The sequence below is a fragment of the Danio aesculapii genome, chromosome 6 (assembly GCF_903798145.1).
Source record: "Danio aesculapii chromosome 6, fDanAes4.1, whole genome shotgun sequence".
NCBI classification, from domain to species: domain Eukaryota; kingdom Metazoa; phylum Chordata; class Actinopteri; order Cypriniformes; family Danionidae; genus Danio; species Danio aesculapii.
Genome location: NC_079440.1, coordinates 4,141,622 through 4,161,621, shown reverse-complemented (window position 1 = coordinate 4,161,621; position 20,000 = coordinate 4,141,622). Strand labels below are relative to the sequence as shown.

At 35.7% G+C, this 20,000-nt stretch overlaps 1 protein-coding gene across 1 annotated transcript in view; it reads right to left on the bottom strand.

The window, feature by feature from the left end:
* The window catches only part of szt2 (SZT2 subunit of KICSTOR complex), a 168,715-nt gene that overhangs the window by 80,525 nt on the left and 68,190 nt on the right, over positions 1-20,000 (bottom strand). The window contains 7 exon segments of the mRNA XM_056459355.1: positions 1,365-1,449; positions 5,651-5,815; positions 9,339-9,457; positions 12,212-12,299; positions 12,659-12,773; positions 16,396-16,498; positions 18,384-18,536. Of these exon segments, the coding sequence (XP_056315330.1) occupies positions 1,365-1,449; positions 5,651-5,815; positions 9,339-9,457; positions 12,212-12,299; positions 12,659-12,773; positions 16,396-16,498; positions 18,384-18,536 (828 nt within the window).

The following is a 20,000-nucleotide window of genomic DNA, read 5'->3' as shown; positions in this document are numbered from 1 at the left end:
TTTTATTTATACATATACACATATATAATAACTATGGTGAAATTTAACCATAGATTCCAGAGGATATGTTGCATATATTTCAGTAAAATGATCCGTTGCTTTGAATTTTCAAGCCAATATTAGTTTGAACTTAATTCAAGAAGAATTTGAGTTACTTTAACGTATAACAAGCTATAATAAAATAAGTATTGAACACATTGTCATGTTTTTTCCTATTATTGCTAAAGGAGTTGTTGACATGGAATTGAACCAGATTTTTGGAAAAACCCAAACAATACAAACATAAAAATTAAACAAATCTGAAAAATGAGTTCTGTGTAATAACAATGAGATTACACAAGGAGAAAGTGCTGAACTCCTGAAACGTATTTAATACTTTATGTAAATGGTGTTTTTGGACATAGCAGCTTTAAGACGCCTCTCATATGGAGAATGAAGTCACATGCATTGCTTAGGTCTGAGTTTCTCACAGACTTCAACAGAGTATCAATATCTTGGTGCTTCTGTGAGCCTCGTCTATCAAATCTGAGCTTTATTTTGTATTCTCTATTGGATTGGAGTCAGGTGATTGGCTGGGCCATTCTACAGCTTGATTTTCTTTATCTGAAAGCATATAAGAGAGTTTCCTTGGCTGTGTTTTGGATCATTGTCTTGCTGAAATGTCCACTCTGGTTTCATCTTCATCCTCCTGATAATGTAGATGTTAGACTGATGCAGCTGATATTTATTTACACTGAGGAAGGGCAGAGGGTTGCTGAAGAACTACTGAGAGATTTCAGCTGCTGTCTGGGCTTTCACTACCGAAATGCACCTCCCTTTCTTCATCTGTTCAATAATGTTTTTCTCTGCGTCATTTCATTTTATTACACAGAACTTCATTTGTATTAGATTTGTTTTCTTTGCATATGCAGATTTCTTTGGTTTTTACCAACATCTGGGGAAAATTTCAAGTCAACAGCACCTTTAAAAAAATGGTGACCTGTTCAATACTTATTTTCCCGACTGTATATGGCTTTTCTGACTCAAACTTGCAGGATGTTTTAATGGTACAAAGACCATTTATATGACCTAGAATACGTCAAGAAGATCAAGACCAAGGCGAGTATGATTTCTCATTTCATAGGAAAATATTAATTAACTGACCAGTCAGCCAATCCAGTGAGAAAGAGAGAGAGAGAGAAAAAAAAACTCACAAAATAATTACAGCAGGATAAACAAGCAAATTGTGTGTAATTCAGCACCTCAGGAGTGAGATTTAGGAAGTGCAAAATGAGTCACGCTGAGATACAAATCAAAGCTGAGAAAAACAAGAGATGAGCTGGATGTTTTCGTGCTGGTTTGAGAGAATATAAAAGGCTTCTTACCTTTGCCTCCGGTGCCCTGTCCTCCAGGTTTATTGTACAGGTAGATGTCATGATCGGGCAGCTCGCTGCTCGAATGGAAATAATGCTGAGACAGAACAAGAGCAGGAAACAAAGAAAACGCATTCATAAAGAGTGATAATTACAGCTAAAAGTATAGCAATTATTCTGTTTCAAGTGCTTTAATTCTTTTGAGTAATTATAGACATTTGAAGATGATTCATGGGTGAAAATCATAAAATAAAAATCACTAGTGTTATTAATGATTGTGCTGCTCTCAAACTGATGTTGTGCGATCAGATGACACCACAACAACAGAATTTGGTGCCAATATTTTTTGGAAATTTACAGAAATTCAGCATTTTGGTTTGTTTCCACTGAACGGTACTTTTCGGTACGACATGGTACAGTACAGTACACTACCTGACAAAAGTCTTGTCGCCTATTTAAGTTTTAGGAACAGCAAATAATAACTTGACCTCTAGTTGGTCATTTGGTATCAGAAGTGGCTCATATGAAAGGCAAAGGCCTCTAGATCACACTTATTTTACCACAATAAAATATGATTATGCCTTGATTATTAATGATTTCATTAGGACAGTAAGGTCTGACTTTGCTTGGACAAGTGTGGTCACTGAACAGAAATAATGTCCAGTATAGAATATGTGGTCATGCTGCAGTGGAAACAGAATGAATATTGTGTCTGACTATATCATGAGCTTGGAGGACTGCATCCATACATCTCTGCAATGACTCAAATCACTGATTAATAAAGTCATCTGGAATGACAAAGAAAGCGTTCTTGCAGGACTCCCAGAGTTTATCAAGATTCTTTGGATTCATCTTCAATGCCTCCTCCTTCATCTTACCCCAGACATGCTCAATAATGTTCATGTCTGGTGACTGGGCTGGCCAATTCTGGAGCACCTTGACCTTCTTTGCTTTCAGGAGCTTTGATGTGGAGGCTGAAGTATGAGAAGGAGCTCTATCCTGCTGAAGAATTTGCCCTCTCCTGTGGTTTGTAATGTAATGGGCAGCACAAATGTCTTGATACCTCAGGCTGTTGATGTTGCCATCCACTCTGCAGATCTTTCTCACGCCCCCATACTGAATGGAACCCCCAAACCATGATTTTTCTTTCACCAAACTTGACTGATATCTGTGAGAATCTTGGGTCCATGCGGTAGGTCCAGTAGGTCTTCTGCAGTATTTGTGATGATTGTGATGCAGTTCAACAGATGATTCATTGGAAAAATCCACCTTCTCCCACTTTTCCAAATGATCAACTAGAAGTCAAGTTATTATTTGTTGCTCTTACAACTGGGATCAATGACAAGACTTGGTGTCAGGTAGTGTACACATTTATTTTTGTATCCACAGTAAGATATACTAAAATAGTATTTTTTTCCTGTTATATGACCTACAAGTAGCCAAACTCCACAACTTTTTTTAAAACGGTGACCTCAGATTTAGCTGATACTAATGTATCCGGACAATAAATCTGCATAAAGCTTATTAGAGATACTTTTATCATACTGCTATCAAGCAATTATTCATTGTTATTGGTCTGATTTGGGTGATACTGACAAATAATAGTTAAGGTTAGGCTATATTTTTAACAATTCAAACAGTAAACTGCTCTGCCTCAGGTTTTAAAAGGTATGTAAATGCAGACAAGTTGTAATTACAGCCATTATTTGAGAAAACCATCATGGTTATTGTGCGATTCAACCTCTGATCACATACCGGCTTCCAAAAAGGAGACATTTAGGTGAAATACAGAAGTGTGTGTTTCTATAGGTTTCCTCCCAGTGCAGAAGTGCATTATGGGAGCTCTCTAAATGAACTCTCTGTGACCTGTTAAACTGAACCGCACTCAGAGAGCATAAAAGTATAAACACATTTGCAGAGCCCTGCTGCGCTCACACATTGTCTGTAGTGCTTCACTTCACACTCGCACAAGAGTAGAAATGGCTTATTGCAAACCACTTTGTTTCAGCTTTTATATACACACATATACAAGGAACGACTTCTGCAATTCATTTTATAATGGTCTGACAAGCCATTGTCCAGATATACTGGTAGAGTTACATACATTTCTTTTCAATAAACGATATATATATCTTCTACATCACAAGCATACACATACACACAAACAAATGTAATATGTATATAATATTTATTTATTTACTTTAAGTCTTGAAGGCCAGTTCCATTAGTTTGCCTTTTTTAAAAGTGTGTGTGTATGTGTATGCATGTGGTGTAAAATAAATATATTGATGTTTTATTGTTTCTGTATTTATTTAAACAATTTAAGAAAAGCAATATATTTCTTCTACATCACACACATACACACAAACAAATATGTATATAATATTTACTTATTTATTTAAGTCTTCAAGTTTCATTGGTTCTGTTAAAGCACAATTCGAAAGCAATATCTGATTTTCATTAGTTTATTTTCAGAATATTTTGATTAATTATTACTTTTAGAGATGAAAATTAGACTTATTCAAAATGAGATTAATTCAAAAGAATTTGAACAATCACAAATCTTGTTAAAGAGGTGATATGGAAGTACTGATGCTTTCCTTAAGACAACAATCGTATAAAATGTCTTAATACTGGGGAAAGTGGTTGAGAAGAAACGTAATGTTTTATTTTTATTGTGGTGCTTTGATCTATAGTTATCTGAAGCTTTTCCATATTTGACATGTAACGCTTAGCAAAACTTTGGCATGGATCTGATCAAAATCTTATGAAACTTCTAAATGTAAATAAGACTGTATCTGGTGACCTTGGTACTTGTATTGGATGTCTTTTTGCTTTTCTGTTGTCATTTCAAAGTGTTTTTTTGTTCTGATTTGTTAGAAAAATTAATAAACATATATATATATATATATATATATATATATATATATATATATATATATATATATATATATATATATATATATATATATATATATATATGTATGCGCGTATGTATATACACATACACACACATATATATATATATATATATATATATATATATATATATATATATATATATATATATATATATATATATATATATATATATATATATATATATATATATATATATATTATACATATTTTTGACTGTTCCATCTCATTAATTGTTAATTACATTACATTATCATGAAATAATTTGCATTTATTTATTTATATATATATATATATATATATATATATATATATATATATATATATATATATATATATATATATATATATATATATATATATATATATATATACACACACACACACACACACACACACACACACACACATATATATATTATTAAGGAGATGGAGACAGTCAAAATATGTATAATGAGAGTCTGTAAGTTAATATTTACAAGATAATGTTCCTAAATGCGCATACAAACATTATTGTTAGAAAAAAATTTCATATAATTTTGTGGTTATTGAAATCGTTTTCATTAAAGTGTATGTTTTTGACAAATAACTGAAGATTTATTTTGGACATGCAAAACGTACACAAACTTGGTGCTTTCTTAAAGAAATTATTATAACAAATATTTCTGCAAAATGTTTTACAAATGTTGTCGTTTATATTATTATTACATAATGATTAAATAACATTATTAATGCCATAATAATGCCATTATACCTATACAATACATTTTATCAAAACAGCTAAAAATAAATGGACAGTCATATTTCTAAATTATTCGCCCTTCAAATTTCCCAAATGATGTTTAACAGATTCAGGAATTTTTCACAGTATTTCCTATAATATTTTTCTTCTGGAGAAAGTCTTATTTGTTTTATTTCGGCTAGAATAAAAGTAGTTTTTTATATTCTTAAAACCATTTTAAGGTCAATATTATTAGCCCCCCTAAGCATTATTTGTTATTGATAGTCTACAGAACAAACCACTGTTATACAATGACTTGCCTAATTACCCTTACTTAACCCTAATTAACCTAGTTAAGCCTTTAAACATCACTTTAAGCTGAATACTAGCATCCTGAAAAATATCTAGTCTAATATTATTTACTGTCATCATGCCAAAGATAAAATAAATCAGTTATTAGAGGTGAGTTATTAAAACTATTATGTTTAGAAATGTTTTTTAAAAAAAGTCCTCTCCGTTAACAGAAATCAGGGGAAAAAATATACAGCGGGGCTAATAATTGTACTTTTAATTAAACCAGTCAATATCATAAGCTACACAAATACATCTCTATAAAACAAATCCACTGTGAATGCATCTCAGTGATGTTAATCAGTACCTTAAAGTGGTGCTCGATGTTGCTGTCAGTGTATTTGGGGATGTGGAGAAAAATGAGCAGGTTCTGCCGGAGATAGTGAGCCACCGCCTGGATCCACGGCACGCAGTACTGAGGCAGACAGAACTCCATCACCTCTGTAGCTGGAGACCCGGGAGGCTGGATAAACTGAAAGCAGGAGAAAAATGAAGAAAAAGATGTGTAATAAACAAAAATCACATCTGTAGTCTATTATCAGAGCATTAATCTCAGACCTGCTGACCGCCTACAGAAACTGACCTTCCGATGTACACGGAGAAAAACTTTCAGTGGCTAGTATTTCAGTGATATTTGGGGAAAAAAAAATCTTCGAAAAAGGGATTGAAGCCAACTCAAGTCTGAGATGAACACGACATTACAAAGCTTTGATCCAAAGCAAAATGTATAAAAATATAACATAAAAAAGAAAATCATGAAAGAGATCTCCATAAAAGACATCCTAAAACAGATACTGTGGATTTTATTTGTTAGTTTTCCCAAATTTATTTTTGTTTTATTTATTTTTTGTATTATTTTGATAATTAATAATAATTAAAAGTTTTTATTATATTTTATTATAAAACTTTTTTTAATTACAAAAACTACATTTGAAAAGTTTTAGTTTATGTTTGTTATTTTTGTTTAAAAAATAAAAATACTAATTAAATATAAACATTTTTAAAAAATTTTGCCCTTTGAAGGCAAGGCAAGTTTATTTATATAGCACATTTCATACACAGTGGCAATTCAAAGTGCTTTACATAAACAGGAATAAAAGAAACAAGTATAAGAGAAATAAAAACAAATAATAGAAATGGTAAAAATAGAAATAAAATAAAATAAAAACTGATAAAATGTGCTATAAAAGAATTAAAAAGACGAGAAAAACATAGTAGTTCGATCTGTGGGACGTAGCACAGTGCTCATTCAGTAAAGGCACAGCTAAACAGATGTGTTTTCAGTCTTGATTTGAATGTGCCTAATGTTGGAGCACATCCGATCATTTCTGGAAGCTGATTCCAGCAGCAGGGGGCGCTGTTAGTAGCTGAAAGCCGATTCACCCTGCTTTGACTGAACTCTTGGGATTTCTAATCTATTTGATCCTAAAGATCTGAGTGATCTGTTGGGTTTGTATTCAGTGAGCATATCTATAATGTATTGAGGTCCTAGGCCATTTAGTGATTTATAGACCAGTAATAATACTTTAAAATCTATTCTGAATGTAACTGGGAGCCAGTGTAAAGACCTGAGGACAGGTGTGATGTGCTCTGATTTCCTGGTTCTGGTCAGAATTCTGGCCGCATCGTTTTGGATGAGCTGCAACTGTCTGACTGTCTTTTTGGGAAGGCCAGTGAGGAGGCCATTACAGTAATCCACCCTGCTGCTGATAAAAGCATGAACAAGTTTTTCTAAGTCTTCACTGGAAATAAAGCATCTGATTCTTGCAATGTTTTTGAGATGATATGCAAATTTTTGGCCGAGTCCGAAATCGCCTACTACTCATTAGATACTGCATTTGAATTTACATGTACTACTTGACCATTAAAGCTGCAGAAGGTGATTGTCTTCAGAAACATGTTTTGTTGTGCTGGTTGAAAGTCTCTTCACAGTCCAATAGTAATGATTAAAGTAAATGATCTAAATGTATTTATATGTGCTTTTATATTCTGGTTAAGGCATAAAACTAAAAAATGTTCATCCAATTAATTAGTGTCGGGCCGACATCTCCCATAATTCCGATAAGTAGCTCAAACTGTCTGTAAGCAAATGCAGTTTTGAACTAATACGTTGACACAGATCAGTTGTTTGTGCGTACATGTGTGCTACGCGTTCATGAGAGAGAGAGAGAGAGAGAGAGAGAGACGTAAAAACATGCAGACTTTAAAACTTTTTAAAATCCCGAATCAGTAATGGAGTTAGTTTTGCGTGCTGGAGGAAGGATGACACCATGGCTGAAGCATTTCTTTTAGACAGGTAATGTTCCGTTTTAAAACTATTTTAGGGCGTACTCACACTATGTACAGTTGCCTTGAACTGGGCCGAACCACGCTTGTTACCCCTCCCATCTCCCCCGACGGCCCGCACTCACATTGCATTCGGGCCTGAGCACGCTAACGTCATCGATGATGCGCTGTTCAGTTTAAGAAGCGCTCTCGCTCAGCACAGTGGAGATTTCTTTATATCATTTTAGTCGTTTGATATGCAGTAACACGCAGTCAAATATTTTCGCCGAACAGATCAGCCACTTTTGATGCTCATAAACAATCAGTCCTCGCGCTGCAGGAATTTCGAGGTATCTAACAGTGCAGCTCTGGAGCAGTGACAAGTTTGCGTCTTCAATAATCTATGACAGTTTGCGTTCATTGAACAGTAAGAATGATTAATAAATCCATATGAAACAGTCCCTAAAGTCACGTCTCGTCTTCAGTTTCAAGTGAAGGCGCGGTTCAAGTTCCCAAGTGAACCATGCTCAGGCACACCGCTTCCAATCAGGCCAGGGCCAGGCAACTGAACTGCGCCTGAGCTCGATTCAGAGCACTCACACTACTCAAACGATCCGGGAGATGGGCCTGGGCACTGTTCAGCAAAGTGTGAGTAGGCCCTTAGCTTCAAGTAAAACTGACGTAGATGTTGTTGTTACAAATAGGTTATATGCACAGAAGTGTTGTTCAGCCACTGAAATCTTCCGACGATAGATTGATGTGACTATTTTCAGTTTGAACCAGAAATGGTTTGAATTTCCGCTTAGTAAAAAAACAGTGTTCGATTTGGGACGACACCACATACATGTACTATGCTGTTGAGTGTGTAAGTGCATAAGTACATAGTGCATACGAGCATAGTGTATAGTGTGCCATTTGGGATGCAGCTTCTGTTATTATTATTCATTCATTCATTTTGGCTTAGTCCCTTTATTTATCAGGGATCACCACAGCGGAATGAACCACCAACTTATCCAGCATATGTTTTATGCAGCGGCATCCCATCACTGGAAAACACCCATATACTCTCATTCACACACATACACCATACAGTTTAGCTTATCCAATTCTCCTATAGCGCATGTGTTTGGACTGTGGGGGAAACCGGAGCACCCGGAGGAAACCCACGCGAACACTGGGAGAACATGCAAACTCCACACAGAAATGCCAACTGACCCAGCCGAGGCTCGAACCAGCGACCTTCTTGCTGTGAGTCGACAGCACTACCTATACCATAATCACCCACGATATCATATGAATACACGTCTGTATATATGAATATACATCTATATAAAAACAAATTATATCTGTTTATAATATATGCTTAATTAGATATCATATTCAGATATGATGTATACTTAATTCTCTAAATCAGTTCTGTGCAACCAGCAGTAAAGAGCCACAGAGTTAGACTTTATTTTAAGGTGACGTAGATTTAGTGTAACTATTTGTTTAACTACTGAGCAATAATTTATTAATTACATGTACTTACTATATGGTTGGGGTTAGACGGTGGGTTAGGTTTAGGGTTAATTACATGTAATCAGAAAATTAATCAATTAAATGTAATTACTCTAGTAAGTGCAGGGAGCATGTGTAACTACATCACCTTAAATTGTGCTACCAGCAACTCCAATACAGAAACACTATGTTTGAAAAGTAAAATAATGAAGCAGAGGCAGAGAAATCACCTCCACATCTGCAGGGGTCAGTTTGCAGTTTCTGACCAGCATGACTGTAATAATGTCCAGTGTGGCTTCATCCAGACGCTTCCTCAAGAGCTTCACCAGCTCATCCGAGATCTCTGGACCTGCCGATAACAGAAAATCAGCTCTCATTTAGAAATATGAGATATTATAAAGCAAACAGATTGAAAGCCACGCAGTTCATACTGACCGTAGACTTAAAAAAATTAAAGACTCCCTAAACAGGTGCTGAAATCCCTTAGAGATTGCCACTAAACCAACAAACCCCCTGCAAAAATTGCAAATATGGATTTAAAAGATTTGTATGGTTACACTTTGGGAGTAGAGTAGCTCATTTAGTGAAAATAAATGACTCATGACTCTAATAAAAGAAAGATGCAGATCAACAGCGCCTCCTGTGAGCTGTTAATGGAACTGCAGGTGCTGACGGAGTGTCCTGAGAGTCTGAGTCTGCAAAAACTCACAAGTACTGTCCTTTGTGTTGATAAATAAACAAACAATGCTTTGTGAAATAAATGCAGCTTCACAGCTTAATCTAAAACTGCTGCTTGCTCAGCATATACACCTAAACAAAAGTCTGAACACTCATTGATGAATGAATTTATTGTATATGTTGAAGCAATGCTACTACATATTTAAATCGCCATCGTCATTACATATGTCTGTTTAACATTGTTAACAACTATATAATCGGCAAATCACATTAGAGAAAATCTGTGTATGTTAGTATGTGTGGTCAAGATGATCTGCTAAAGCTCAGTTTGAGATACAGAATGAATAAGCAAGAGGATTTCAGTGACTTTGAACGAAACATGTTTGTCAGATGGGCTGATCTGAGTATTTCAGAAACTGCTGATCTACTGGGATTTTCATACACAAACATCCTTAGGGTTAACAGAGAATGGTATGGGAAAAAAATCCAGTGGGCTTTAGTTCTGTTGGTGAAAATGATTAGTAAATGAACAAGTATCAGAGGAAGCATCAAAAAGAAGAAGAAAAAAGCACCATAAGAAGAAAAAAGCACCAGAAGAAGAAGAAGAAGAAGTGTAGTAGCATCAGCAGAAGCATAAGAAGTATCAGAAGAAGCATCAGAAGAAAAATAAAATGAAGCATCATCAGATAAATGATCAAAAAAAGTATAAGACGTATCAGAAGAAGAATCAGAAGAAGAAAAAAAGCAACATCTGAAGAAGCATCAGAAACAGCAGCATATCTGTAGTAGCATCAGAAGAAGAAAAAGAAGCAACAGAAGGACCAGAATAACTATCTGAAGAAAAAGCAGTAGAATCAGAAGGAGAAGCAACATCATCAGAAGGAGCATTATAAGCAAAAAAAGAAGCAGCATCAGAAGAAGCATCAGAAGCAGTATCAGACAAAGCCGAAGCCGTATCAGAACAAGCAACATCAGAGGCAAAGCATCAGAAAAAGCAACACCAACAGCAGAAGCATCAGAAGAAGTAGCATCAGAAGCATCAAAAGAAAAGCATCAGAAGAAGAAGCAGCACCTCAGAAGCATCAGAAGTAGCATCAGAAGAATTAGTATCAGAATAAGTAGTATCAGCAGAAGTACCAGAATAAGTAGCATCAGAAGTATCAGAAGATGTAGCATCACAGGAAGTAGCATCAGAAGATGTATCAAAAGAAGCATCAGAATAAGTAGCATCAAAAGAATAAGTATCAGAATAAGTAGCATCAGAAGAAGTATCAGAAGAAGCATCAGAAGAAGTAGCATCAGAAGTAGCATCAGAAGAATAAGAAGTATCAGAATAAGTAGCATCAGAAGAAGCATCAGAAGAAGTATCAGAAGAAGCATCAGAAGTATCAGTAGAAGTAGCATCAGAAGAAGTATCAGAAATAGCATCAGAAGAAGTATCAGTAGAAGTAGCATCAGAATTATCATCAGATGAAGTATCAGAAGAAGTAGCATCAGAAGTAGCATCAGAAGAACAAGAAGTATCAGAATAAGTAGCATCAGAAGAAGTATCAGACGAAGCATCAGAAGTAGCATCAGAAGAAGTATTAGTAGACGTAGCATCAGAAGAAGTATCAGAAGATGTAGCATCAGAAGAAATAGCATCAGAACAAGTAGCATCAAAAGAATAAGAAGTATCAGAAGAAGTAGCATCAGAAGAAGCATCAGAAGAATAAGTATCAGAAGAAGTAGCATCAGAAGAAGAAGCATCAGAAGAATAAGAAGTATCAGAAGAAGTAGCAGCATCAGAAGAATCAGCAACATCAGAAGCAGCAGCGCCAGAAGTAGAAACAGCATCAGAAGAAGCATCAGACGAATAATCCGATTTAGTAGAAAAGAAGGAGAACTTGAAGGTTCCTGATCTGATAAGTCTCAATATCTGCAAGTTGAACTTTATTGTCATTCTGCGACATGTGTGGACATACATAGGAATGAAATGCTGTGTCTCACAGGACAACGGTGCTACATACTTAATCATAAATACAAACACAACAGTGGACATACGAGCTATTTGGATGTTTGGCTCAAAATTCTGAATATCTGAAAGGCAAAAGGAGGTCCAAACCAGTACTAACAAGTTCCAATGAGTGTGTAAATAATCTGTATAAAATATTCTAGATGAATGCCTTTGGCTGTTGAGCAGCGTCTTGCTGCTTTTCCAACATATCACACCATGAGCAATGCATTTTTCAGTAGCTGTGGAAACCTCACACCATTTCATCTGCATCTCTGGATCACTCTATTATACTGAGCTGCACACTTTACACACTTTTTAGACAAATATAATGTGATCCTGCTTTCAGATAGGGTGGTTTGGGGAGTTGCGTTGCCTGTAGTAACATAACCAACACACTTCATTCATCTAACATCCATCAGTCTCTCTCACCTGCAGTTCCTACACCATGAACCAGCAGGAGAATGTGTTTGTCCACTAGTCCAACCGGTCTCGCGCCTTCCAGAGACGAGCGCGATCCCTGCCATCACAAGATGCATGATCACACACAACACACTTATCACATCAGAGCATGTTATATGGGTAGTTGATCTAGAAAACCATGTATGGGATGGCATGAACATGATAGGGCTGGCAACACCGAATCAAGCCTCTTTGCGTGATTTGTGAGGATTCAATGAGTGGTATACATATTCTTGGCTGTTTAGTTGTGACTAAGTGCTAAGAAACACTAAGAAGATGACGTGAACTCAAGGACAGGTCAGTGCCTGGAGAGGGCCAGGTAAATCATTCACTTTGGAAGGGGATTGGAGCCCTAATGGCTGCTGAGGGCTCTGGTTTCCGAAAGTGTAATGAGAAGTGACAGTATGTGAATGTTACCGTGAGGTCCTCTGAGCCCAGCGGTTCCTGGCTGCGAGCCAGACCGACAGAGCGCGCCATGTGCACGTTTCCATCCAAATCACTGTACTTCCCTGCCTGAGAAGTCTCGGAGAGCCTGTGGAGACCGACAGATGAGGTCAAGACTTCTGATGCATTCTAGCCATCGTTTACAGTACTGCTGGATTAAAGTAAAAATGGGAAAGCAGACGGAGCCGCTCAATGTGTATAGGCTGCAGGAAAAGATTTTTTTTTGTAATTTTTATTTTTATTTAGTTTATTTTTCATGATACAAAACAATAATTTAACAAGAAATCAAAAAACATGCAGACATAAATCATCACATATCAATATGCACATACATAATTACCTATATATATATATATATATATATATATATATATATATATATATATATATATATATATATATATATATATATATATATATATATATATATATATATATATATACATACATACATACATACATACATACATACATACATACATAAACACACACACACACACACGCACACACACACACACACACACACACACACACACACACACACACACACATATATATATACATATACACATTTATACATACATACATACATATATACATACATACATACATACATACATACATACAAAAAGAAAAAGAAAAAACAAACGCATAGGATTGTTATATCTCTTCCAATTACCATTTACTTAAATGGGGATGTCTTTATATTCCTTATATATCAACCATTTTTTATTTGAGTTGTTCTTTTTTTTTAGATAAACATGCTTAAAGCAATGTGATAAATACTGTGCAAATTGCTCAGTTATTTTGCAATCAATTTGGCATATGCATGTTGTGTATACATAGGAATTGTAATGTTACTGAATATCGAAAGCATTTTTTCCATTCATTTTCCCAATAGGGATTTTAAAAATGTTACGCTATAGATGAAAATGCACCATAAATAATGTTTTGGAGCTCTTTGAATCTGACTCTTTTAGGCTTTAAGACAAATCGTGATGTTTTGGTGGCTGTCGCTTTAAATTCAAATGAGATTGGGCTCTTTTCAAAAGGGGGCGGAGCTACAAATGCCTGTGTGTCAGCATAGTGGCAGATTCAAAAACAAGACTAATGTCCTATGCTAACGAGGGAGAGATCATCAGTAGTGGGTGGGGCTTTCCACTCTGATTACACGTACAAAGGGAGAATGTCAATCGAAGTGTTTCTGCTGACTGTTCTTATCAAGTGTAATTATAAAAAATAAAATTAATACATTTTTATCATTAGAAGCTGGTTATTTTCACAGATTGGTGCCTTAAACTCTTATAAAAAGGTGATTTTTAGTCCCATTAAAAGTGATTTTTTGCATAATAGGTCCCCTTTAAAGAAAAAATAAATAGAAATGTTTAAATAAAAAAATAAAACTTTATAAAAAAAAAACAGCAACAAGGATAATCACATTACAAACTTGATGAAATTGTAGAAATGCGTATTTGAAGACCAGACAAAAAGACAAATACTGAACTGAAATGCTTTAAAAAAAGAACTATACATCACACTAAGAATTACAGTTGAGGATGAGTCAAATAAATATAATAGGGATGTATACACAACTATTAAATTAATAAGTTGTTGGATACATTTATAGAACATATGTTAGATTATGAACGTATGTTAGATTATGCAAATAAGTATATAAAGAGCACAGGGAGACATGACATCATTAACTTTACTTTATGAGAGTGGGTGGTGCTAAAGATGTCCGCGACATGCATACAGTGGTTTTTCAATAGATAGTTACATTAGATTTCGCCTACCCTCTTTTTGTCTATTGGAAGGAATGCGTCAACAGAGCCGCCATTTTAGTACAGGGTAGCGCTCCTTTGAAATGAATGCGGGACCAAGCTGCAGTGGAGGACTGTGGCTATCCAGAGCCAGAGATACACACATATATACATATATCTATGATCGGGAGCTTTCCCGGTGGTCATTATACAAATTTTTTTAAATTACATCACTTTTCTACATTGATAGATAAGTGATCGCACGAGTATTACTGACAAAAAGCTTGTTGGTGCTACTTTGCCTTATAGTGAATGCAGTAAGTGACTTTATTATTATCAATAACGATATTTGTTTAGCACAAACGTTCATAACATACAAAAACGTAAAAAACTAAATCTTACCTATGAAATGTTCTGCCTTTGTGCTTTGTTTTCTTTGTTTGCGCGTTACTACACCCATACACAGCGCTAAAGCCCAGCATCTTCACGTTGTCACACTGTCTTAACTAGTGCGACTGAATGACATTTGTGCTTGGAGCACTGTACAAATGTGGCAGCGCTATTGACGCATGCTCGGGGTCCCTATGTGATATCTAGTGTACATATCTATGTAGTTTCTCCACAAGTTCTGCTATTAAACAAGATTTTTTAAAATAAGTATAATTAATGTGAAGAAATGAGCATATACAACCGATTAGCAACCTCAGAGCTCACAACAGGCCTGTCTTTAAACGTTTATCGGTTTTTGCTAATTATCAGTTTCCCTATGGAGAAAATAAATTGAGTTTTTACTTCCAGAACCCAACTGTTTTCTCTAAATGCTCATTAAATCAGGCATGTAAAGGAATTAAACGTCCCATCGACAGTTATTTGAGAGCAAATATTTTAATTAAAGAAGCTAAATTATGGTCAAAGTGCTTGAAAAGGTATTTATAAACAATATAAACTACTAACTAAAGGCATCTAATAATACTGAGGTTGTTTAAAGGGCACCTATGATAAAAAATCTACTTTTCAAGCTGTTTGACAGACATATGTGCATGTATGGTGTATAGACCGTCATATTGGGGTGATATAAACACACCCAGTGCTTTTTTTTTCAATTTAACATCATAAAAAACGATGGACTAATTGGAGCTGTTTTCAAATCGACCGCAACTTTACGTAGGAGAGCGGTCCCCCCGCCCACCAATATTGATTGACAGGCGCATCATCATATCCTCAGTTTGTTAATTCACGTCCGCCATTTTCAGAGCGAACTGTGGACACGCCCCCAACACGACACTTTTTAACACATTATAATAAAACAATCTGAATTGTGTTTTAAACTGAACCTAAACTGGCACACTCAGAAGAACCATAATATTAAATCATAAAAAAGAGGTCAACTATGTGCCCTTTAAGGGAACAATATCTTTTCAAACGAATGAGAAAAAGACTATTCTTTTGTAAGTCAGAGCTGAATTTATCTAACACAAAACTTGGGATTGCAATTAGAGTGATAATGAATAAAACACACAGAAGACAGATATCAGTGATCTAATATTAATGGGCAGCAAACACTATTGCTTTATGAATTTATATTTTTATTCCGCAAGGATGCAATGCGCATTCAATTGATTGCATTAAATTGATTTAATGTAAGGTCATTTGAGTTAACTGAAATTAAAAGCAAAGCCAAATCCATGATGAGAAATGTATATATACAGTAATAGTATGTGTGTGTTTTTTTTTAAACTGATATAAAACAGAAAGAGCTTAACAAAATTCACTTAGACTAAAACTTTTTTAATTAATTTAATGCATTCCCTGGGTGTGAATCAAACTTCTGACAGTGGTATTGGAAGCAGTGTGCTCTCTTGTTTAGTTTGTAATATCAGCATCATCCACTGAAAAACTACTACTAGTCAATTATGAATCTGCAGGTATTGAGAAGCGTTGACTCACCGGAGGTAGAACACAGATTTAGTGGTGCCCTCCTGATACACAAACATGTTTTTGCGGTTTACCACACAAAAAGCGTTGAGAACGGAGCGCAGAGCCTGCATAGCTGGAAGAATCAGAGAGACAAAACATCACAAATCTTGCATAAAAGATCTTAAATGAGCAACCACTGGATTGGTCCATTGCGGTGTCAGATAGTAGTAGTAGTAGTAGTAAAACTTTATTGTCCTTGACAGGAAATTAGTTTTGGGCATTGCCATATTGCTGCAGACATTCACTAAAAACAAGCAATAAAAACAATACAGAATACAACAGTTACAAAATTTATGATGCTAATTAAGATGGACTCTTATTAAATAAACCCACTGAAACAGGTACAAAGGATTTCTCAGAACGGTTTAGCCTACACTCTGGGACTCTTATCTTATATTCTTATATTATATCTTATATCTTCTACCAGAGGGAAGCAGTTCGTAATGTGGAAACAAAAAAATGAGTTGGATCGTTTACAATCCTTTCCACCTGATTGAGGACACGGTTCTCATATAAAACTTGAGGATTAAAATATTCATCGTGCCCGACAATTTTCCATGCTGTCTTTAAGAGATGCATCAATTTAGATTTACACTGAACAGATAGGTTGCCAAACTAGCTTTCAATGCTTTGGTGTGCATGAATGGTCGAATATTCAATTTGCAATGATTATTAAAAAACACATTGATGGGGACAAATAGGATGAATCTATAATATATACTGAGAGTGCAAAATAAAACATGCAGCGACAATTATGTGCATCAGGTGGCGCTGAAGTGGATTGTATTGATTGCAGTGGCTTATTTTATTGATTGGCTGCTTCTTGGAATTGATGTAATAAAGTTAAACATGCCTAAGTTCTGAGTTGACGTCAGAACTTAACATCAGGCCAACGTCAACGTCTAACGTCCAACCTAAAACCAACCAAATATCAACGTCTAATGATGTAACAGCTTGACGTTGTGTGGACGTTACCACTATTGACATTTATCAGATGTTGGATTTTGGTTGCCATACCTGACGAATAAATGTCAGTATTTGACGTCAATATGATGTTGATTTTAGGTGTTGGGTCGACGTTGGATTTTGGTCACTTTCTAACAACCTAAAATTAACCAAATATCAACGTCCTTTGACGTCATTATTGCACATCAAATTAACATTGTCCTTAGACGCTGACTAGACGTTAAATTTTGGTCACCTGACATCACAACCGAAATCGAACCTAATATTAACGTCTTATGACATTGTGTGCCTGCTGGGCAATAACTAAATGCACTACAGAATGTTACGTTTACACACATCCACAAATTACATGTAAACGCATCAGCTTTATACAGCGTAATACACACTACTCTTGAGTACTTTTGAAAGGGTTACTTTTTACACACACTTTGAGTAATATTTACAACAGATACTTTTACTCTACTCGCACTACATTTTTAGCCAAGTAATGGTACTTTTACTTGAGATGATTTTTCAGTACTCTTTCCACCACTGCCCACAACACAACTAAATTTATAAAGCAAACATAAGTGTACAACAGGCGGTACAGTGGCTCAGTGGTTAGCTCAGTCGCCTCACAGCAAGAAGGTCGCTGGTTCAAGTCCCCTCTGGGGCAGTTGGCGTTTCTGTATGGAGTTTGCATGTTCTCCCCATGTTGGTGTGGGTTTCCTCCGGGTGCTCCGGTTTCCCCACAAGTCCAAACACATGCGCTATAGGGGTGAACTAAATTGACTATAGTGAATGAATGTGTGTGTGAATGCAAGAGTGTATGGGTGTTTCCCAGTAGGGCACCACTGCAACCCAAAACATGCGGGAATAGTTGGCGGTTCATTCCGCTGTGGTGGCCCCTGATAAATAAGGAACTAATTCGAAAGGAAATTGAATGAATGAATGAATGAAAGTGTACAACAACAGAGAAATAAATGATCAAATAAATCTCTAGAGTCACTCACCGCGGGACACACCCATGTTGGGCCCCATCTTGAGCCGTGGGTGGATGTAAATAACGGTGCTCCACACCACGTCACAGGCGAAGTAACCCGGTATGAAGTGCATGGTGGCAGCAAGGTAATCCCGCGGCTGATAGCTCTCATCTGCATTATAGTCTGAGGAGGGAAAAAAAGGTGCAATTATAACGACGAGACATTCATCTTTAACAATTTCATAACAAAAGGGAGATTAGCAGGATTAGCTGAACTCCACGGGCCCACGGAGCACCTCAAGTCGAACGATATAAATGAAGCATTTGAGCATTCATCTCTGTGGTCGAGCGGATCCAATTCATTTGCACAGTCTGAGGCAGAGCAATAAGCCATATTAGGACATTAGCGCAGTAATTCATGCTAAACAGCGGTTATAAAATTGTAGTCAATGAGGCGAGTGTTCAGACTTAAATTACCAGCACCCTTCAATTGACCTTCCACACGGGCTTTGTCCTAAAGAAGTGTTTGGTTGTGTTTGTGTGAGACGTGCTGCGTTTTAAAGCTGCATCATCAGGCGTTAACTCTGTATTGAGAACGCAACAATATTAACAGATTTCATTTAATACACGTAACGCATTCAAGATGTGTACACCAATTCCCATTTTATGTGCAAAAGCATATTTAATCTCATCACAAAATTCTTGGTCAGAGAATGTGATGAAGATAAAACTAGATAGATAAAAGATAAAATTATTAGTCCAATGAAATTAGTGGAATTTAACCATTTAATTCCCCAATTTTCATGCAACCATTTCATTTTGCTTCATCTTAGTCTCTATTTCAGAGGTAGGAATGAACCGCCAACTATTCCGGTATATGTTTTACGCAGCCCAGTGCTGGGACACACCTATAACACACTCATTCACACACACGCTCATGCACTACGGCTAATTTAGTTCATTTAATTCACCTATAGCGTATGTGTTTGGACTGTGGGGGAAGCCGGAGCCCACGGAGGAAACCCATGCGAACACGGGAAGAACATGTAAACTCCACACAGAAACACCAACTGGCCCAGTCGGGACTCAAACCAGCAGCCTTCTTGCTGTGAGGTGACAGTGTCCCCTTATGCAACTATAATTTGCTAAAATGTCATACAGTTAAACCATTTTAAAGATGATCTTTTGTCGTCTTCACAATAATAGATAAGCTTTTAAGAGCGTCATGTTGTTTTCCACCAAAATAAAAGCTCTACGGCTGATAAAGATAATAATAATAGCATAAATACATTTTGCATTAAAATATCAATATTTCTAACTGTGAGCAACACATAATGACATGCTTAAATCTTTAAATATATGCTTTATATAACACATTAAATAAATATCATTCATATGTTAATAAATACTAAATATTTACATTTTATTATGCTTCAATTAACAACAACAGCAATTATTCTCTATTATTATTTGTGCTGGCCAAAAATTAATCGCATCCAAAACAAAAGTTTGTTTTGACATAATAAATATGTGTGTATTGTGTATATTTATTATGTATATATTAATACACACATGCAAGCGTATATTTAAGAAAATATTATATTTAGATATAAAATATATATGATACAAATTATATATAAATTAAAAT